Source organism: Syngnathus floridae, chromosome 7 (genome assembly GCF_059516105.1).
Source record: "Syngnathus floridae isolate MCC-2025c chromosome 7, RoL_Sflo_1.0, whole genome shotgun sequence".
Taxonomy (NCBI): Eukaryota; Metazoa; Chordata; class Actinopteri; order Syngnathiformes; family Syngnathidae; genus Syngnathus; species Syngnathus floridae.
This window is the reverse complement of record NC_142419.1, coordinates 2,140,022-2,163,828: the sequence shown is the minus strand read 5'-3', so window position 1 is coordinate 2,163,828 and position 23,807 is coordinate 2,140,022. Positions and strand designations below refer to the sequence as shown.

At 42.4% G+C, this 23,807-nt stretch overlaps 1 protein-coding gene across 20 annotated transcripts in view; it reads left to right on the top strand.

Annotated features, from left to right (window-relative positions):
• Positions 1-23,807, top strand: part of brip1 (BRCA1 interacting DNA helicase 1) — a 204,647-nt gene that overhangs the window by 13,895 nt on the left and 166,945 nt on the right. For 19 of the 20 annotated variants that reach the window (XR_015859329.1, XR_015859326.1, XR_015859327.1 and 16 more), the window contains 3 exons: positions 8,508-8,619; positions 11,285-11,406; positions 21,244-21,510. Coding sequence is in view for 16 of the 20 variants with exons in the window: in XM_088380208.1 (XP_088236334.1) it covers positions 8,508-8,619; positions 11,285-11,406; positions 21,244-21,510 (501 nt within the window). In the remaining 4 variants the exon portion in view is untranslated. The remainder of the gene's footprint in view (positions 1-8,507; positions 8,620-11,284; positions 11,407-21,243; positions 21,511-23,807) is intronic. The other variant, XM_088380203.1, reaches the window with a different exon arrangement.

Sequence of the window (23,807 nt, the reverse complement as noted above, 5' to 3'; positions counted from 1 at the left end):
CGAGGTCCGCGGCTTAAAAGATGATCGATGGATTTAATGATTTGGAGTCACACAGATGGTTTGATAAAGGCGTTATTTATGTTATAGTTATTTGGATAACTGTTAATGTTACGTCAGGCCCGTTCTCAGCTCTTTGTTTGTGTTTGTCACGTTAGCATACCGTATCGTTTAGCTTGTTGCTCGTTCATATCTGTTCTTGGTGTTGGAGTTTGTCGAATAAATTTACCCCAAAATGCGACTTATACTCCGGTGCGACTTACCGTATTTGCCGGTGTATAAGTCGACTCGGTGTATAAGTCGACCCCCTAAAATTCGACGGAAATTTACGATTTTATGATATATCATTTGTATAAGTCGAGCTCAATTGTTGCATTATATTAAACTTCAAAATTCAATCAGAAATATGCGGAATTTATTGACGAAATGTGTTCAAATTCTGGGAGGCCATGCGCATGCGGCTGTTTATAAGCACCGCGGAGGAGATCGCGGAGCCTCATTCGACTTCCAGCGGCCGGCGAGCTCGCGCACGCCGCCCGGCACCACCGGGAGGCCGGAAATAGCTCCAAGCCGAGCGGATCAGCACTTTATAAGCACCGCGGAGGAGATCGCGGAGCCTCATTCGACTTCCAGCGGCCAGCGCACTCGCGCACGCCGCCCGGCACCACCGGGAGGCCGTGCACACGCGCCAAGTGGCCGGAAATAGCTCCTGCCGAGCGGACCGGCTCTTTATAAGCACCGCGGAGGAGATCGCAGAGCCTCATTCGACTTCCAGCAGCCGGCGAGCTCGCGCATGCCGCCCGGCACATCCGGGAGGCCGTGCGCACGCGTCAAGTGGCCGGGAATACCTCCCGCCGAGCGGATCGGCTGTTTATAAGCACCGCGGAGGAGATCGCAGAGCCTCATTTGACTTCCAGCAGCCGGCGAGCTCGCGCACGCCGCCCGGCACAGCCGGGAGGCCGTGCACACGCACCGGGTGGCCGAAAATAGCTCCGGCCGAGCGGATCGGCACTTTATAAGCACCGCGGATGAAATTGCGGAGCCTCATTCGACTTCCAGCGGGCCGCGCACTCGCGCACGCCGCCCGGTTCAAATTTTCTAAGTGCCAACGGCTCTTGCGCCATAAAGAGTCCGCCTCGGCTGGTTCCCCATGTCGGCCAGAACAAGTGAAAATTCGGCCTCTTCCCCTGGAAGTCCGGCCAAGTTTGGCGAATATTTTCTAAGTGCCAACGACTCAACCGCCGTAAAGTGTCCGTCTCGGCTGGTTCCCCATGTCGGCCACCACAAGTGAAAATTCGGCCTCTTCCCCTGGAAGTCTGGCCAAGTTTGGCAAATATTTTCAAAGTGCGAACGACTCAACCGCCGTAAAGTATCCGCCTCGGCTGGTTCCCCGTGTCGGCCACCACAAGTGAAAATTCGGCCTCTTCCCCTGGAAGTCCGGCCAAGTTTGGCGAATATTTTCTAAGTGCCAACGACTCAACCGCCGTAAAGTGTCCGGCTCGGCTGGTTCCTCCGGTCGGCCAGAACAAGTGAAAATTCGGCCTCTTCCCCTGAAAGTCTGGCCAAGTTTGGCGAATATTTTCTAAGTGCCAATGACATTCATTTAGACATGGCGATTGAATGTTTACGTACCGGTAGTTATTGTCGTTGCTTGACGCGCGATGACTCGCACATTCGCTCAATACCCAGTACTTCCCCCTAGCAGTCATCGTCGCTGCCTGGCTTTCGATGTCCGTTATTGAGGTGAGAATATTTGAAATTTTTGCTGAGGATGCGTGTTAATGCGACGAACGCTTTATAATGATTCAGTTTCTCGCTGTTTGATGAGCCTGACGGACGCACACCCACGCACAATGAGATGCATGAGAAACGGCCTTGGTTACCATCACATTTGAAGCGATGAATACGAAGTTAAATTTTATGGCTCGGTGTATAAGTCGAGGTCGATTTTTTTTGGTCGATTTTGGATCGAAAAAGGTCGACCAATACACCGGCAAATACGGTATGTTATTTTTTCACTTTATTGTGCATTTTATGGCTGATGCGACGTATATTCCGGAGCGACTTATAGTCCGAAAAATACGGTATTTTGTTGTCTCGATGACTTATGTTTGGTGTGTTGCTGAGAGTATTTCATTCATGGTTATTTAATATAGCGGAACCGTTACGCGCAGTTAGTTATGTAATGTGTGCCGTCTACGAGTGTTGTCACGTCAGAAGTTGAGCGTTGACTTGCGTGCTGTATTTCTGTCTGTTGCTGAACCACGCGTGCGCACGTGCGCACACACACACACACACACACACACACACACACACATTACACACACACCCACACACCCCACACACCCTTCACACGCTTCATACAATAATCAAACACACGAGAATCACATTCACACACCCAAAGACTCAGCCATGTACACTACACACACCTGCTCTCATGTCCTTACGACCAAACAGGTGCCTACACCCTTTTGCCAGTTTCCCTGTATGCCCCTATGAGCAACAGTGCCTGTTACTTTTTTGCCAATAATTTAGTAAAGCAGTCATAACTGAATCACGTCTTCCCTCCTGTGTTCTGACCGACACCCGGGGGCGAAAAGAGCATAACCATCCGAGCCAACCCCCTGTACAGTCGAGTAGCCGTTACGTAGCGGGACGGAAACTAATGGTCGCCAGCAAATGTATTTTGTTGTCTCGATGACTTATGTTTGGTGTGTTGCCGAGAGTATTTCATTTATGGTTATTTAATATAGCGGAACCGTTACGCGCAGTTAGTTGTGTAATGTCTACTAGTGTTGTGTCACATTAGAAGTTGAGTGTTGACTTACGTGCTGTATTTCTGTCAATTGCAGAACCACACACGCACCAACACACATGCAATCACACAAACACATCACACCCACCCACACAACCCACACACCCTTCACATGCTTCATACAATAATCAAACACACAAGAATCATATTCACACATGTATGTAATGTGTGACGTCTACTAGTGTTGTGTGATGTCAGAAGTTAAGCGCTGACTTCCGTGCTGTATTTCTGTCTGTTGCAGAACCACGCATGCACACACACCACACACATCACACACCACACACCCTTCACACGCTTCACACGCTTCATACCATAATCAAACACACAAGAATCACATTCACACTCCCAAAGACTCACCCATGTACACTACACACACCTGCTCTCACGTCCTTACGACCAAACGTATGCCTATACCCTTTTGCCAGTTTCCTTGTGTGACCCTATGAGCAACAGTGCCTGTTACTTTTTTGCTAATAATTTAGTAAAGCAATCAAAACTGAACCACGTCTTCCCTCCTATGTTCTGACGGACACCCGGGGGCGAAAAGAGCATAACCATCTGAGCCAGCCCCCTATACAGTCCTCAGGCTCCCCAACAAAAGCGGTAGCAGTTTGCATTATTTTATTGCAATGTTTTTCTTTATTCAGATTTGTTTCAAGACTACAGTTACAGATAGACTTCAGTTTGATGGTTAATGCAGTTATTGCAATGTTGTCGTTTTATTACAGTAGATTGTTTTATTTACATTTCAAAAACCAGAAGCCATTCATTTACAAATGTGATTGCACTTTAGTTTACATATTTAAATGTATGTACATCAACTCTAATCATGCCTCCAAAGGAAGTAAGTGGGAGCAGTAAAGCCCTCCTAAAGCAATGCGACACTGAGCGCCTGGCGCGCTGCGGTTGCGCAATCGGACCAAATTAAGCTCCCTGCCCGCTGAGGTCCACTTAAATTTTGGAAAGTACATTAGGACTTTAAAAATATTTTATAAATTTTAGCGACCGCTCTGTCACAATAATGCGACCAGCGCGGTGCAGTTGCGCAGTCGGCGGCGCGCAACGGTTGCGCGTTCGGCGGTGCGCTGCAGTTGCGCGATCAGACAAAATTAAGCTCCCTGCACACTAATGTCCACTTAAATTTTGGAAAGTACATCAGGACTTTAAAAATATTTTCTAAATTTCAGCGACGGCTCTGTCACAATAATGCGACCAGCGCGGTGCAGTTGCGTGGTCGGCGACGCGCTACGGTTGCGCGTTCGGCAGTGCGCTCCAGTTGCACGATTGGACAAAAATGCGCAAATGAAAAAATGCTTAAAAAAGTTTTTTTTTTGGCTTGGAACGGATTAATTTTTTTCATTATTTGTAATGGGAAAATATGATTCGGAATTCGAACCATTCACTTCTCGAACAGCCTTCTGGAACGGATTGTGTTTGAAAACCGAGGCTCCACTGTGTGTGTGTGTGTGTGTATATACACACACACACACACACACACACACACACACACACACACACACACACACACACACATATATAATATCAGCCCCCCCAGACCCCCGGTCAGAACCCCAGACACCCGGCTACTTTTCAGTGTTTTTTCACATTTGCCTTTCTCATCCCTCTTAAAACTAATTTCACTTTTATGTCAATATTGTTTTTTTTATTTCCAAAGACGATTTAGTTTTACTAAGATTTAGTGACAGTTTATCATTGAACCACTCATTTAATTTAGTAATTACATTAGTCAATTAATCCATTAACTCTTTTCGTCTCTTGCTACTACCCAGGATGGTTATATCATCGGCAAACTATCAATTTTAATTTACTTGTAGTATTGCATATATCGCTAATGTATGTACAATAGGAACAGCGAAGACCCCAGTACCGACGCCTGGGGGCCACCACAAGTAATACGTTTCATCTGCGACCTGATATTACCCATATGTACAAATTGCGGTCTGTGAATGATATGTGAATGATATGAATACATATAAGCACATGCACTTTAAACCAATGGGTATATGCATATGCATTTTGCTGACAGGGAATTTGAATCCACCCCTTCAGTCACTCTGAGGCCAACCATCAAAAGATGATTTCCGCCTGCATGTAACACCAAGTCACTCTGTTGACCCCTGCATGTAACCTCAAGTCCCTCTGTTAGCCTCTCTTCCAGGGGTTCCTTTGGGGAAAGGAAAAAATTCAATCCATGCTGGAGTCCAAACAAAATTCAGTCCAGCCACAGTCACCACAACTGATCACATTCAAGCAAACACTCCACACACAAAAGCTGAACACCGTAGGTGCTCTAACATCACTTATAAAACATTCAACCACTAAGCCATAAACATTATAATGTATGTCTCAAACAACAACAGACTGACTACAATTCAAACCAGGATGAGGGAGGGGGGGATCCTTCTGTTTGAAATCCCAAGCAGTTACGACTTCTGGTCAATTGATTGGTTATTGAGACTGGTGTTGTGCCAGTGTTGTGTTGTCCAAAATTTGTTACTGAAACTTCTGGACTCTTGCTGGTGATAGTCTTTGCATTTTATTGAGTAAACTAACTTTATTTAGATCTATGCTTGTCAGGGCTCACAAAATACCTAGCCTGACGTCAGGCAACTAAGATTTTACACCACCTGCCTGACTGACTGCAGTGCTGTCCTTCTGCATGTTGTGTGCAGCCATGCAGCTGCTCGCTTCCCCGCTCACTTTCCCGCTCTCCTGTTTGCTCACTTTCTTGTATGCAGGCTGAGATGTCTCAAGGCTGTGGAAAAAAACTACACTCAAACAGTTAAGAAAAAAGGCAAAAGGTCAAAAAGACAAAAGTCCAAAGGAATAACCATAACCTTATGACATCTCCATAAATGGGGAATCAGTTGGATCCTTTTGTCCTGAGACAGCTATTTATTTCTGGATGTTGCGCACAAAGGCCACAAGACATATTGTACATAAAACTGTAAAAACAGTGAGCAGAGGCAGAGACTGTGGCACAGAAGGAAATGTCTTAGGAAGATTCAAGATTCAAGAATCTTTATTCGCCATGTTTGAGCATGCCAAACAAGGAATTTGACTTCGGTACATCACAGCCTCTGTTCAACATTTAGGTGACTAACAACACTCAGGACATGTGTGAAAATTGACAAATGTTCTCAAACATCCCCTGATCTTAAAGTCCCAGGAGGGCAAGGAAATACTCAAAACTCCAACTAGGGGAAATGAGAAACCTTAAGAGACCACAGATGGGAGGATCCTTCTTCTAGGATGACCAGGCTGCAATGGATGCAGAGTGGACACACAGTACAAATAATACAGACAATTCTAAAAAGGTGTGGAGAGCAGGATGTTATTGCACAGCAATGACTCTGAGAGTGAAGAGTGGTGTGAGTTCATCAGAGCAACAGCCTGGGGGAAGAAGCTGTCTCTGTCTGCTGGTTTTGGCGTACAGGGCTCTATAATGCCGTCCGGAGGGGAGTAGCTCGAACTGACTGCAACCTGGGTGAGAAGGGTCTACAGAGATGTTACTTGCACGTTTCCTGGTCCTGGACAGGTACAAGTCCTGGCTAAATGGGAGGTTGATTCCAATTATCTCATATGCAGACCTGATTGTCCGTTGGAGGCCGATCCAAACCAGACAGTGATGGAGGTGCAGAAGATAGACTGGATGATGGCAGTATAGAAGGTCTTCAGCAGCTCCCGCGGCAGGTTGAACTTCCTGAGCTGTCTCAGAAAGTACAGCCTCCTCTGGGCCTTCTTCCGGACATAGTCTATGTGGCTGGTCCATTTCAGGTTCCGAGAGATTGTGGTTCCCAGGAACTTGAAGGTGTCTGTGGAGAGAATAGTATTACTGCGGATAGTGGGTGAAAGTGGTGAAGGGTCTCACCTGAAGTCCACTGTCAACTCCACGGTCTTGAGCGGGTTCAGCTCCAGGTGGTCTTGGCTGCACCAGTGGACCAGCCGCTCCACCTCCTGTCTGCATGCAGTCTCGTCACCGTCCCGGATCAGTCCGATGAGTGTTGTCTACATACTTTAAAGTTTAACTTTAACTTTCAGGAGCTTCACAGGAGAGTCACCTCAGTAGCAATTGTTAGTGTGGAGAGAAGAGCAGTGGGGAGAGGACACACCCCTGAGGGGTGCCAGTATTGGTGGTCAGGGTGTCGGATGTGATGGTCCCCAGTCTCACGCGCTGTCTCCTGTTGGTCAGGAAGTTGGTGATCCACTGACAGCTAGAGGCAGGCACCGCGAGCTGGAAGAGCTTCTGTTGGAGGATGTCAGGAGCGATGGTGTTGAATGTCGAGCTGAAGTCCACAAACAGGCGTTTTTTCCTGGGGTGTCCAGGTGGTGCAGGATGCAGTGCAGTCCCATGTTGATCGCATCGTCCACCGACCTGTTTGCCCGGTAGGCAAACTGGAAGGGGTCAATCAGGGGGCCCGTGACGTCCTTCAGGTGGTTCAACACTAACCTCTCAAACGATTTCATGACCACAGATGTCAGGGCGACAGGTCTATAGTCATTCAAACCTGTGATGGCGGGCTTCTTGGCCACCGGTACGATGGTGGAGCTCTTGAAGTACGAGGGCACCTCACACAGCTCCAGGGAGCGGTTGAAGATCCGTGCCAAGGTGGGTGCCAGCTGTTCAGCACAGACTTTCAAGCAGGAAGGGGACATGCCATCTGGGCCCGGTGCCTTCCTGATCTTTTGTCTCTGGAACATCTGGCGCACTTCCTCCTCGCGGATCTGGAGTGCGGGCCCGGCCTCCACAAGAGAGAGAGTAGGTGACAACGGTGATAGAGGTTTGGACAGAGCGGTTGTGGGGGGAGGTGAGTATGTTGATTGTGCTGCAGGAGGTCCTGTTTTGTGGCAGGCCCGATTAAACCTGCAGTAAAACCTGTTTAGCTGGTTTGCAAGCCTTGGGCTCTCTACAGGACGGTGGGTTGGTCTCTTGAAGCCTTTGATGCTCTGCAGACCTTTCCACACTGTTGAGGGATCAGGATTTGCAGAGAGGTGTCTCTCTAGGCTCTCCCCGTAACACCTCTTGGCTTTCCTGACCTCTCGGTTCAGCGTGTTTCTGGTCTGCTTGAACAGGTTCCGGTCGCCACTCCTGTAGGCCTCCTCCTTGACAATGCGCAGCCTCCTGAGGTTCGGTGTAAATCAAAGTTTGTCGTTGTTATCTGTGTTGTCTGCACACACAGGTCCTCCCAAAAACTGATGTATGATGTCACAGTGTCAGTGAGTCAGTGTCAGATGAGACTGTTCCCTTAACTGGCATTTTTTAATTTACCAGAATAATGCATTTTCTTGTTCTTGTTCTGCATTAATAAAAGATCTCAAAATATTAGTTAAGTTAAATGTGCTATCACTTGCATTAAAAACAGAAAATGGGCCAGTTCATTTCATTTCGGGCTACCAAAACCTGAAGTGCCTGCCCGAAGGGCCACTAGGTATTTTGAAATTTTGCGAACCCTGCTTGTATTATTGCGTACGTTTTGTAGTTTTCTATGTATTGTATTGTATTATGTTTTGTTCTGTAAAATGCTTTGTTACAGCGACAAATGTTGTGTAAGCACAATTTCTTCTTGTATTATGTTTGTAAACAGGAGTGCTTTTAATTGTATTTAGAACCCATGATTATCAACACTATCATTACTAACAGGATACAATTTTAAACTTTCCGTCAAATTTACAGATCATACGAGGGTTGAACTCTGGGCAGCATTGTTTGCTGGAGAGTCCTACTGGAAGTGGCAAGAGTCTAGCCTTGCTGTGTTCAACGCTCGGATGGCAGCAGGCACAGTTTGGTCAGTAAACAAATTCTCTGCTGAACTTTTATCCGGGTTAGTTGTGTGCAAATGTGACCTGAATACTTTTATTTTTTATTACATTGGTACAGTATTGAATTGTTAAATTCCATCTTCATCCTCATTAAGTACTCTCTAGATCAGGGGTCCCAGACCCACGGCCCCGGGACGCTAATTAGCGGCCCCCGTGTTTATATGACAGATCAATGTTAGTGCGGCCCGCAAGATTGATATTTCTGACACTTTTCTGCGGAGCTGAATGAACCAATCACGGTGAGGTATATGGCTCTGGAGGGCGGGACATCGGCCGGGCTGTCCAGTGCCTCACTCACTTATTCATTCATTCCTCCAGTCAGCTGGGCGGAGGAGAAGCCATGAAGACGCTGACTCCGCTCGGCGCCCACAGTCCTCCAATTAAGTGTAGGCGCTTGCAAGTGAAACTGAAACTTAAAAGTAAGTGTGTTTACATGACACTTGAGGAATTTGGATAACTGTCGTTATCCGATACGATCGGAGAAGGAGGACTCCGATTGAGCTACCCAGAGAACTCCGATAGCTATCCGGATCTCTCTGCCATATATACACCTTTTATAGCGAGAGCGAAAGTGCTTATGCGCCACAGCCCCAGCCAACTGAAAGTTAAAGTTAAACACCAGACTGACTCCAAGTGGAATCACATATTACAGAGCCCCAAAGATGTCTCTTTCAAAGCCTGCAGTGAAGAGAAAGGTCGGTGATGAGTACAGACAATCTCAGGAAAAGTGAGGAGTGCAATATTTCTTTGTTGAGCACAGGGGCACCCCAACGTGTCTTATTTGCACTGAAAAAATTGCGGTGCACAAGGAATATAATTTGAAATGTCATTGTAACAACTTTTTGTTTTTTGACAGTACTTACAATAATTTTGATAATGGACCAGTTCTAAGTTCGGCTATATGTGTAGTGGTGATAGAATAAGCAAAATAAATGACCACAGACCAAGGTTTGACTTGAACTGCCGGCTTATTTTAGTAGAGAAAATAGTTGACATACAATTTACAAACAATAGACATACAATTTACATTTAAACTCAACGTTAGTTGAAGAAAATAATTTCCCTTTCAGTTAAAACTTTTCAGTTTAAGGAATTTTAGTTTCAACCCGGGTTGTTTTATTAATTCTAAGTTTCAATCTGTTTAGTTACCTCACTTTTTGTTGTTTGAATAACATTCAGTACAGTTAAGTAATTTGAAAGTAATAGTAAATCTAATTTGAGTTCAGTTAAATCCACTTTTAAATTCCCACCATTTCACTGATTTTGTTCAAACCAATCAATATTTCAATAACACCATTACAGCATCATCACATATATGGTTCACAAAAATAAAAGTGACAAAATGTACAAAACTCAAAACAATTCAGCAAAAGACTGAACGACTTTCAATATCCAAATGTCTCTATATCCCTTCAGTTGGCTTCTCCTGATTTTCCTGAATAGTCCGTCAATCCTTTCCGAATTCACTTCAGTGTAGCAGAGGAAAAAAATGGATAGATCCTACCAGGTTCGATGAACAACGTCCAGTGAGTGCTCTCTGCTCCTGCGTGAGAGACAATTCAAAGGTCTCTTTGGTGACTCGCCATCTTGCGACTCGCACAATAAATCAGCTTCGTTATTAGTTCAGATGTTTCTGAACCAACTCTCGTGAATCAAGTCCCGTTCCACACTTAGTGCATCACCAAGGTGAAAAGAAAGCTTGAAAATAGAAAAATAAGTCCATCAGATACAAAAAAAAGCTTGATATAATCCTGTTTCACTCTCTCTCTTTGCTTTACTTTAACGTACTTACTCCCGTATTTAGTGCACCTTCATCGTCATCCCGAAAAAAGAATGGCGGGAAAAAAAAAAAAGAGTTGAGTTTGCATTTCTGGTCGCATGGGTCTTTTCTTTACGTCATCATGTCTCCTTCAAAATAAAAGTGAATGTTCACACTTTTATCATTTTAACAAATACAAAACATTAATGAAATAATGAATTTGTATTGTTTTAATTTATATGCTTTTAATCTGTGTTGGGCTGTTTAGAAGATATTTACAATGTACTTTCTTTATGACTGGCTCTTATTTTACAAGGCTATGTTAACCTGGGTTACATCATTATACAACAAGACATGCTGAGGAGTACGAAAAATATTGCGAGTGGTTAGCAACCAGTTCAGGGCGTCCCCAGCCTACTGCCCGAAGTCAGCTGGGATAGGTTCCATTGTGCCCGTGACCCTCCTGAGAATAAGCAGTTTGGATTATAATATAAAACAACTTTCACTAATAAAAAAAAAAAAGAACTGCAACTTTAAAAAAAACTCAATTCAACTCTCTCCATATAATTTTAATATCGAACACCGATTTTTGATGATGGTGTGCCTCAAGTTTTTTTTTTTTACTATGAAAAGCTGTGTCTTGGGTGAAAAAAGGTTGGGAAACACTGACTCAAAAGATATGTTAAGTTACCCAAACATGGTATTTGATTTGAATAGTACTGACAAATTGGTTGGTTGCAAAAACAATTGTTTCCTATCCCTATATCATATGTATTGTTCTCACCAGGTGTTCGTTTAAAATTGATAATGTATGATGTCACAGGCAGTATATTTATCACATGTACTCACTTGATTTTCGTTGTGTTTGTCAGCTAAGTCAGTTCCCGGAGAAAGGTTACCCTCTGAGCTGGTTGAGACAAACCAGTTTTCCCACATTGGTGACGAAGCAAATTTCCAGCCTGAGAGGAAACGCATTCGCACTGCAGAACCCAAGGTGGGATTAAGTTTTCAATTATAATTTAACTTTACAGCATGTTACCTTACAGCACATTCTTCACGCAGAAGTCAATTTTGGGCCCTGCAGAATTTTATTTATTTATTTTTTTATTTCATTCTGACGTTTTATCAGACCCTATTTGTTAGTTTTTCAAAGTATTTGACATACTCAGCATCTGTTGGTGATGATTATATTTGCACAAAATAGGTGAGAGGCATTTATTGTATGGAAGAAACCAAGACCAGAGAATAACTTATAATATTATGGATTTACCTGGACTCTAATTTCACCTGGTATTTTTTGGTATATTTCTCAGTTGGTCGTACCAGCACTTGATTTGGGCGCACTTTTTTTTGTGGGAGATGTCCAGCAAGACCTTTCATGCTGATTTCTGAGATACAGTAATCCCTCGTTTATCGCGGATAATTGGTTCCAAAACCACCCCGCGGTCAGTGAAATCCGTGAAGTAGGGTCACCCTCTCATCTGTACATATTTTGTGTGTCGATAAATGTATATGAAACCATTTATATTGGCTAATAATATGTTATTATTAGAACATTAAATAATAGTTTCAAACATGTAAATAATACATTAATAGTATAAATAACAGAAAATATTGTATAAATATTGAAAATATAAATATGATAGGTGCGTGTGTGTGGGTGTGTTTGTGTAACATATGTAGATGTGACGTTCTGTTGTTAACTTTGGACCTCTAGTGGTCACAAGTTACCATAGCAGCGCGATGCGCATTTTGTAGACGTACGTATAGGGGAGAGTGGGGTAAGTAGTGCCAATTTTTACTTAAAGTGCCCTTAAAGCAAGGGGATAACAGTAATGCCACCAACTAAAGTCAAAAGTCAAAGTCTGCTTTATTGTCAATTTCTTCACATGCCAAGACACAATCGATGGATTTAATGAATTGGAGTGACACCGATGGTTTTATAAACATGTTATTCATGTAATAGTTGTCCTTAATCACTCTATATGTTACGTCAGGCCCGTTCTCAGCTCTTTGTTTGTGTTTGTCACGTTAGCATACCTATCGTTTAGCCTGGTGTTGCTATTTAATGAATTGGAGTGACACCGATGGTTTTATAAACATGTTATTCATGTAATAGTTGTCCTTAAATACTCTATATGTTACATCAGGCCCGTTCTCAGCTCTTTGTTTGTGTTTGTCACGTGAGCATACCTATCGTTTAGCCTGTTGTTGCCATCGTTTAGCCTGTTGTTGCTCGTTCATGACTGTTTTTGGTGTGGGAATTTGTCGAATAAATTGCCCCCCAAAATGCGACTTATACTCCGGAGCGACTTATATGTTTTTTTTCACTTTTGGGGGCATTTTATGGATGGTGCGACTTATACTCCGGAGCGACTTATAGTCCGGAAAATACGTTATATGTATTTAAATGTTTATATATGTATATATGTATATATATATATATACCCCCATATAGCCTATAAAAAATACTTTTCTCAACGGATTTACACAATTCACGAAAATACTTTCGACGGAAAAAAAACACGGAAATCTGCGGATCCGCGGAAAATTCTCATCCCTGACAATAACAATAAAATAAAATAAAGTAATATATAGTAAAAAAACAGAATAAGTTGGCCCTTTGGCACAAATCACCCCAGCCCCACCATTTAAAAAAAAATGCATCCCCCTGCTGTTTTGAGCAAGCATCATGCTAATTCTATGGACTTATGCTGTAGCTTACTAAAGCACTAAAACACGTGTTTTCAAAGTTGTTTATTATTCTTCAAACACAGTAATCAAAAACATTAATCACAGAAATTTCACTTTTGAGGGCAAAAAAATGACCAACTTTTCCTATGGTTTTCTGGAAAAGGGGTGGCACTACTTGCCCTTTGGCACAAATTACCCCACTCTCCCCTATGTAGATGTAGCTATAGTATGCATACTGTAAATATGATTTTAGGACTCTTTTATTATTATAACAACTTTTTACAACAAGGTACAATACTGTCAATATATTTTCAGAAGGCTTTTATTATAACAACTTCTTTTATAACAAAGAACACTGCAAGTATGTTTTTAGAATTTTTATTATAACAACTTTTTTTTAGCTGGAAAAAATCCGTGATGCTGTGAAGCCGCGATAAACAAACCGCGAAGTAGCGAGGGATCACTGTTCATATGTGCTGTCCTCACGACATGTGACTGTGCAGCTAGATCTAGATACAAAAATAGAAAACTCCTTTTCTTGCTTTTAGTTTTCTTGTCCATACAATCATGTTTGTATGTATACATCTATTTGTCTCTCTCATTTTGTAACTAACAAAATGAGGAAAGAATACAGAACATATTGATAAATAAATAAAAGAAGCTTGCTCGTAGTGCTGGCCTACATAATAATAAAAATAAACAGTCTTTTTAATGAAACATAACTACACGTTTCACCTCAAATAACTCTGTAAAAATGATACAGTAATCCCTCGTTTATTGCGGATAATGTTTCCAAGACCGCCTGCGATAGGTGGAAATCTACGATCTAGAGAAAATATACTGTTACAATATCCACGAAAGACTTTTATGAACCTTTATTGTATTTTTAAACACTTTATTGAACTTTTAAACTATTGTTTTGTATTTTTAAACAGTTTTATAAACATTTTAAAGTTGAACTGATTTCCAGAAACATTCTCATTTATTCAAATAAATAGGAAATTAAAGAAAAATAAACAAGAGTAAATATATTTTTACAATATCCACACAAGACTTTTTTGAACCCTTATTGTAGTTTTTAACACTTTTTTAAAACACTTTTTTTGTATTTTTAAACATTTTTGTAAAAATTTAAGTCAAACTGACTTTCAGAAACCTTATTTATTTAAATAAATAAGTAAGAAAATAAGAGTAAATATATTATTACAATAATCACACAAGACTTGCTGGAGTGTTGCTGGACGACAAACTCGACTGGTCTGCGCATAAAGACGCTTTGTGCAGGAAAGTAAAATGGAAAGGGTGCGTCCTCAGGCGGTTGACATCCTTCATTGTCTGCGATGTCATGCTGCGGCTGTTTTATCATTCTGTTGTGGCGAGCGCCCTCTTCTTTGTGGTGGCATGCTGGCGGTGGGATGCCTCCTGCCTGGATGAACTTGTGAAGAAGGCGGGTTCTGTTGTGGTCACAGAGCTGCCTGATCTGACGTTTGTGACAGAACAGTAGGTTTTGGCCAGGCTGGTGTCAATCATGGACAACCCCGTCCACCCACTGTACAGCACCGTCACTGGGTGGAAGAGTAGCTTCAGTGACAGGTTGTTGACACCATCTTGCTCTACGTAAAGGCTCAGGGGCTCATTTCTTCCGCATGGCCTGAGACTTTTTAACTCGTCGCTGGGGGTTAGCGGAACATTCATGGTCATGATACTGTTTATTGATTATTTATTTATATCTATTTAATTATTATATACATCCATCCATAGATCCATTTTCTGAACTGCTTGTCTCCATGGGGGTCGCAGGCGTGCTGGAGCATATCCCAGCAGTCATCGGGCAGTAGGCAGGGGACACCCTGAACCGGTTGCCAACCAATCGCAGGGCACACAGAGACGAACCACCATCTGCACTCGCATTCACACCTACGGGCAATTTGGAGTGCTCAATCCGCCTACCATGCATATTTTTGGGATGTGAGAGGAAACCGGAGTGCCTGGAGAAAACCTACGCGGGCAGGGGGGGAACATGCAAACTCCACACAGGGAGGGCCGGAGGTGGAATCTAACCCGCACCCTCTGAACTGTGAGGCGGACATGCTCCACCGTGCTGCCCGCATACCAGTTACCATACCTTGACATTTTGGCGTAAAACAATGCTTGTTACCATTTCTTTTTAGCACCAGTATTTAAAAATAAAGAAGTTTGCCAACTCTGTCTCAACGGCAAATATATATGTATGTTTGTAAGAGGCTGACCGGTATCCTGTTCAAACTGTGACAGGTTTTGATCAAAGTCAAAGTCCTAATGATTGTCACACACACAACTGGGTGATCTAACCCCCAAATTCCAACTCTTAATGCTGAGTGCCAAGCACGGAGGCAATGGGTCCCATTTTTATAGTCTTTGGTATGACCTGGCCGGGGTTTGAACCCACAACCTTCCAGTCTCAGGGCGGACACTCTACCATTAGCCACTGAGCTGGTTGCATTTGTAACTCTACACTCCCTTCAAAAATAAGTAGAGTATGACATTGTTTTATGCCCAATTTGTAGAATTTGACATTACATTCTTGGTTGATGGTAATGGTGTAAATGTATTGTCAGTATGACGGTAATTGTGTAAATGTATTGTCATTATTAACAATGGATAACATCAAATACAGTCATAGGCTAATATTGCATGCAATGTAAAAACTGTTTGTTCCCACTGTATTTTTAGGGACTGTCCACAAATTAAATGTCCTAGGGTGACGGATATCAGGCGAACCTCTGTTTAGGGAACCATCATCAAATTACAGGGTGACATGTCTGAAGTCACCCTCAGTCAAATAAGATTTATTGTTTTAATTATTCTTAAAACGGACACGGTAGACTACCTCTCGCCACAGCTGAACGTGGGATATGTCTCATTATAGAGAAATGAGGGGCATTTAAGTTAAAAGGCATAAATTGACAAAAATATTAACCAAAAATTAAGTGGAAGTGGAATTGAGTTTTTTTTCTCATTCATATACAGCAGGGGTGTGCAAACGTTTTGCAAGGAGGGCCAGATTTGATAAAAAAAAGGGGCCCGGGGGTCAATAGTTTTTTCGGACATTTTTTAACTACAAAAATTTCATGTAAATACACACTGTTATGAATCAAATTTAATTGTCCCAATTGTCTTTATTTTTTAAAATGACAAAATCACCGAATATTAGCCACTCAGGCAGATGTGAACAATCTAAAAACACAAATTCTGCCTTTCATTCATATCTGAAGATTCAGATAACATTGAACAAACTCTATGAAATACCTTGAATTTACATGAGTTTAAAATTATTTTTGCCTCATGGACATTTTAAACAGGGGTTATTAGTAATGCAAAGTTGTCTATTATTAAAACTTAAAACAAGTGAATTTTGCTCTTGTCATTTGTAATATCTTTTAGAAAGTAATACCGTATTTTTTGGACTATAAGTCGCGTTTTTTTCCATAGTTTGGGTGGGGGGGCGACTTATACTCAGGAGCGACTTATATGTGTACTTATTCACAAATTTTTACTTGATCATTAACACATTACTTTCTAATATAGTTGCTCACTTCACATGTTATTTTCACTTTAAAACGCATGAGGGTGCACTATGGCTGTAGAATAATTGGAGCCTCACTGACAATGAGTTCCATTCACTAACTTCCTGAGTCAGGAGATTTAATGACTTGGAGTGACACAGATGGTTCGATAAACTTATTTATGTTATAGTTATCTGATATATAGTTTATTTAGAGTAGCAAGATATGTTATTGGACTTCAGTAGTTTCCAATTGTCTAGCAAGGCCGTGAAGGCAGGAGGGGGTGGGGGCGGGGGAAGAGCGATCCAGGGCACTTGCTTTGAGCACACACTCATATGTTGAGATTGAGTGAAATTATATAATAATATAATAATAATAATAATAATAATAATAATAATAATATCTGTGAAAATAAGAGCCGGTTACCAAACCCACGTCTTGCCTGGTACTTTGGTAACACTAGGAATATATGTACTTATATACGTAGAGCTGTGGAATAATTGGAGCCGCAACTGACGACGAGGATGATGTCAGCGGCGCATGGAGTTCCGGAGTCAACAGCTGTTTTTTTTTTTTTTAAGTGACAGAGGACGAAGATTTCGATGGATTTAATGATTTGGAGTGACACGGATGGTTCAATAAAATTGTTGTTTATATTATAGTTTGACATATAATTTATATATAGTTATATGGGCCTGTGGATTAAGTTGAATTTCAACTGACGTCAGCGGCGCACTGCACACACTTCCGGGGTGAGAAGCGCCCATGTTTACACAAAGGACGAAGATTCCAATGGATTTAATGATTTGGAGTGACACGGATGGTTCGATTGAAATTGTTGTTTATATTATTGTTATTTGATATATAGTTTATATCTAGTTATATGGGCCTGTGGAATAATTTGAACTGCAACTGACGACGAGTCCTAAAACACAAAGACGCTCTTAAAGCAATGCGACAGTGAGCGCCCTGCGCGCTGTGGTTGCGCTATTGGACCAAATTAAGCTCCCTGCGCACTGAGGTCCACTTAAATTTTGGAAAGTACGTCAGGACTTTAAAGGTGTTTTATAAATTTCAGCGACGGCTCTGTAACAATAATGCGACCAGCGCGGTGTAGTTGCGCGGTCGGCGATGCGCTACGGTTGCGTGCTCAGCGGAGTGCTGCAGTTGCGCTATCGGACAAAAATGGGCAAATGAAAAAATGCTTACAAACGGCGTTGTTTTTAGTCTTGGAACGGACACATTTTTTTTTCCATTATTTGTAATGGGAAAAAGAGATTCGGAATTCGACCGAATCGCTTCTCGTACCGCCTTTGTTTGTGGTCGAAAACCGAGGTTTGACTGTAATTCCCATTTCTCTTGAAAGTGACGGCCCTCAATGGCAACCTTCCTCGTTTTCTTTGTAGTCGCCATGGCAGAAATGAGTGGAGGGGTGGTGCTTCCACCTTTTGGTAATAGGAGAAATTACAGTTTCAAGTTTCCTTTGTATTCAGTTTGACAGTCCAGGCCGTAAGTAATACATTATAAGACCGAAGCTGCGGGCCATATCAAATCTGACCGGCGGCCGGACTTTAGACATATACAGTATACATAAATACTGTATTTTTCGGACTATGTCGCGTTTTTTTCATAGTTTGGGAGGGGGGGGGGGGGCGATTTATACTCAGGAATGACTTATATGTGAAATTATTCACAAATTTTCAAAATTCAAAATTCCGCGATGTAGTGAAACTGCGATAAACAAACCGCGATGTAGCAAGGGATTACTGTAATTTGAACTGACGTCAGCGGCACGGCGCACACGCGGCGTTTACATAAAGGACAAAGGATTCGATCATGGGATTTAATGACTTGGAGTGACAGAGATTGTTTGATAAAATTGTTTATAATTATATGGGCCTTTCAAATAATTTGAACTGCAACTGACGACGAGTCCGGCGTCAGCGGCGCACACATGGCATTGTTTACATAAAGGACGATCGATGGATTTAATGATTTGCAGTGACACAGATGGTTTGATAATATTGTTGTTTGTATAATAGTTATTTGATATATAATTTATATATTGTTATATAGGCCTGTGGAATAATTTGAACTGCAACTGACGACTGGTCCGGCGGCACAGCGCACACGCGGCATTGTTTACATAATGGACGATCGATGGATTTGATGATTTGGAGTGACACAGATGGTTTGATAATATTGTTGTTTATATAATAGTTACTTGATATATAATTTATATATCGCTATATGGGCCTGTGGAATAATTTGAACTGCAACTGACGACGAGTCCGGTGGTGCACACGCGACATTGTTTACATAAAGAACGATCGATGGATTTAATGATTTGGAGTGACACATATATACTGTATGTACATACATTCACTTGTATACACTATACAGTAAGCTTACATTAATATAAAAAATACAGGCATTCATCTATTTAAATGAAATGACATTTTGCAAGATTGGTTTTGATCCCCTCCACTCCTAATGAATGTGTGCGTGCATGCGTGCGTGCGCAGGTGTATGTTCACTAAACCAGTGATTTTCAACCGGTGTGCCGCGGCACACTAGGTGAGAGATCATCAGGTGTGCTATGGGAAGGCTATTTGTATTCACTTTCAGCTAGGATGCAACAGCACCGAGTCCGCTGTGCTTGGTATATGGTGAGAAGATGTCCAATAGCGCCATGGTGCCAAGCAAGCCTAAATGCCATCTCCAAATGAAACACCCTTCCGTTCAAAACAAGCTGATGGGCTATTTTGTACGCTTACGTACAAACAATGAGAAACAGGCAAATTTTTGGAGAAAAACCACAAAGGTAAATGAGAGAGCCCTCAAAGCTAGCTATCTTTTCGATGATCTCGTAGTTAAATCAAAAAAGTCGCACAGTGTGGCAGAATCATTAATACTGCTAGCTTGTAAAGCCATTGTAAATTAGATGTTCTGACGCAGCCAAAGAGATAGCTAAAGGGCCTCTCTCAGATAACACAATTGCCCGTCGTATTGATGACATGTCTATGGTTATCAAAACTGTTGTTTTAGAAAAGATACGTATCAGTAAGAAATTTGCCTTGCAACTTGATGAGTCAATGGATATTGGTGGACATTGTCGGCTCTTGGGCAACGTGTGTTTTGTGGATGGAGAAGCCATTAGAGAAAACTTCCTACGTATTTTGCAAGGCACTGCCTCAACAGGAGAGGAAGTATTTCTGGTCACGTCGGAATATCTTTACAAAAGCGGACTTACATAGAAAAACTGCACAGGTGTCTGCACTGATGGGGCAGCAGCCATGGTCTTTGATGCGCAAAGGCTTCGTAAGTAGGGTCAAAGAAAAAACCCCAGATATTACTGCTATGCACTGTTTTTTTGCACCGTGAGGCCCTCATGGCAAAGACCGTACCAGCAGATCTAGCTCCTGTGTTGGATGATGTGGTGCGCAAAGTGAACTTTGTGAAGATGCGACCTTTGAAATGTCGCCTATTTGTGTCTTTGTGTGAGGGAATGAGAGCGGAACATTAAGTCTTATTGCTCCACATGGAGGTCCGGTGGCTGTTGCGCGGCAAAGTGCTGGCCCGAGTGTATGAGCTGCAAGAGGAACTTAAGGTTTCTCTGACAAACGAGAGGTCCGGTTACTCAAAGCTGCTTGCAAGTGATGAGTGGTGTGCAAAGTTGGCATACCTGGCTGATATACTATATATTACATCATCTGAATTAACTTAACACACAGATACAAGGCAGAAATGAAAATCTGCTTACAAGCACTGATAAAATTAACAGATTCCGTATAAAGTTGCAGCTCTGGCAACAACATGTGCAGTGTGGCAGCCTTGAGATGTTCCCACTCACCATGAAGCTGCATGATGGTAACACTGCTACAATGTACAAGGTCATTGGCACACATTTGAAAACTCTTGAGGAGAAATTGTCATTTTATTTCCATTCAGCCTTTATAGAATGCCTTGACTGGGTTAGGGATGAATACAGCTCAACATCTGTTGCTGGAAAGGACATGTCTTTAAAGGAGCAAGAGGAACTCATTGAACTGAAACAAGATTGCAGTTTAAAGCTAAAATTTACTGATCTTCCTTTGGACATTTTTTGGTTATCTGTTGCCAAGGAATTCCCCATTCTGGCCAACAAAGCTATTTTGACATTGCTCCAGTTTTCAACCACATATCTGTGAGCTGAGCTTCTCAAGCTTGACTGCGATTAAAAACTAAAAACATAGACTAGAGCTGTTGAGCAAGGATATCCATTTTGTGTTCATCGAAACAGGCCCAGCTTTCACACTAAATGAGTGTATAAATTCATTAAAAAACACACTAACTATATGTATTACTGTGTTAGTGTCATTTTGTGTAATTTATGTTGGTGGTGTGCCCCAGGATTTTGTAAATGTAAAAAATGTGCCGCGGCTCAAAAAAGGTGAAAATCACTGCGGTAACTCAATCAATCAATCAATCAATCAATGATAATCTTTTGACATGTTTTGGTTTTACAATGTTTTTTATATACGGTGTGAGGACCCATGAAGTCTGTCTTTCTGTTGTCTAATCCATCTTTTTATTTTTTTCTCTATTTGTAGTCCCCTGAATCATGCTTCCAGTGCCCATGTGCATCAGCCAAGGATAGTGCAAAGAATAAAGATGGAAAAAGGAAGGTCCCTAAGATTTTTTTGGGCACACGTACTCATAAACAAATAACTCAAATTGTTCATGAGATGAAGCGTACTGGATACTCCACTGCTCCAATGACCATATTATCCAGCAGAGATTATACATGTGTCAACCCAGATGTGGCACCTCTCGCAAACCGGAATGACCTCTGCAAGGACCTAATGGAAGCTAAAAATGTGAGATGCCACCAACATCCATCACACTCTTTTACAAAGCGGGCTTTGCATTACAACCTGAAGTTTTTGTGTATCTCTGCTGTCATAACAGTTTATGCACACTCATTTGGTTGTGTGATAGTGTTACCTTCTGTGATACAGTTGGCCTATTTGACTTACAACTCAATCATTTTCGTACTACTTTGGCATTACTTTCAGTAAAGTCAGTAAATTTACGGATTTATTTTTCATCTCGCCAATACATTTAAGGCCAATCACTATTCCGCTTAGCAGTCTGTTGTAGGTGTTTTACAAGAACAGGATATTACAATTCTCAGAGGGTTGGTCATCATCCGAAAGCGGAGACAGCTCTGATATATAGCATGTGAGCTAGCAAGTGTATGCCACACATAGGACCAAGCCATCTCACATGACATCACAAAAACAATCAATCAAAAAAAAGGCCCAGCTATGCACCTCCATCTCTATGCACCTCTATGCATCTCCAATGTTTGTAGAATGTCCCCAAGACGAGAGCATTTTGAAGTGGTGCTTTCTTTGGAAAATATTGCTTGTCATTTGGCGAAACCACTGTTTTACAAAACATAGGGTAAGACATGTTTTTATTTACGGCCATTTGTTTGTTCCTCTCCCCAACCTATTTCGTGCAACATCCACTTGTGGATTCTTGATGAGCAGCGAAATTCATCGCAGCCTTTTAAAGGACACATCATGGAAAATTGACTTTTTTTTGCTTTTAAAATAATTTTCTTGCGTATTTGGAGTCTCCAGGAGTGTAGAAAAGTATAATCCATCCCTCCAGGTGCTGCAGAGATACTTCTATGATTTGTTTGGGGGGGCTATTTTTTTACTCCGTTCAGATTATCTATTACATCACATACGTTGGGGCGGGACAAACCAAACAAGGTAATGGGGGTTGCCAAATGGAAATCCGAGTAATAAACATGGCGGATTTGCGAAACCACCATGTTTTTTACGAATCCGCTATGTTTATTACTCTGAGAGACTTTTGTAGTTCACAAAACTCAAGGATGTCGAAGTGGAGAGATTAAAATGTTCCGTTGTTGGATGCATCAATCCACACAAATCATTGCACCAAGTGCCTGGTTAAACTTCATTTTTCAAGCAGTGTTCCCACGTCTGTGGGCAAAGTCCTGCTTGTTCAAGGAGTGTTTCAGAATTATTTTGTCAGTATAGAGAAAAATTCGCCGAAGACTTCGTTTCGTTGATGGTTCAGTTCAATCTATGGAAACGACGGACACTGTAAAGCGGTAAGCTTGAGATGACACAAAAATAATTAACTGTATTTCACTTTGTCTATGCACTCGTTTTCATACCATTAGCGTTAGTCTTTCTGCTGATTTTGGAGCTGTGCGCTCCATGTTTTTACTTCTTGTGGGTGTATTTTGAGTAGTTGTAGCAGATGAATTGAATCGAAGGTGCTGTATTATTCTTGGGGAACACAATAATGTAAATGTATTTGTTAGCTTCTCGCTAGCATTAGCTTACTTTGTAGCTTGACTGCAGTGCTTGTTTACAAGATGTTCATAAATATTGTGAGGGGATTTATTTTATTACGTGTTATTGTCATGCGCCGGTGTCTCTCAGCCACGCCCCGCAATCACCAGGATCACTATCACCTGTCGCGGGCTCATTGGGAGCGTTATATCAGCGCGGCCAGCGCTGCAACCCTTGTCAGCTTGTCTCGTGATGTCCTTGTGCACACCGGTCCTCGTAAACTTGACTTCCCGTTTCATTACGATTCGGTCCTTGTCCTGTCTGTATGGTTCTACCTTGTCAGTCCACAGTTGCTCTCCTTAGAGACCACCCGCCCGCATCCAGTTCATGCCCACGAGAAGCCCAGCCGCCCGCTCCCTCCCCTGGCTTCCCATCAGACTACCCACCCCCGACGAGCGCAGCCTCACTCGTTCGCCGCTCCAGCTCTCCACCGTTCCCCTTCCCCTCAGCAATAAAGTCTGCTTCACCCTGCATTTGGCTGTACTGTCTGATCTCTCACTGTACAAGCTGACCAACACAATTGGTTGGACCAAATGCATTGTTCCGACTGGAGCGGACCGAGACAGCAGTCAGTAGCCTCTCAGCGGACAGCCGAACCTTGATCAAGGCGGGCCAGCAACAGCAGCGCCAGCTGCAGCAACAGCAGCAACAGCTTAATCAGCAGCGGCTGGAGATGGCTCAGGTACTTGGCACCCTCCGCAGCATGTCAATAAGCCAGCCACCCAGTCACGCTCCACCGGCTGTTACTGCATCCTCCTCCACGTCCACCCGTCACCGAG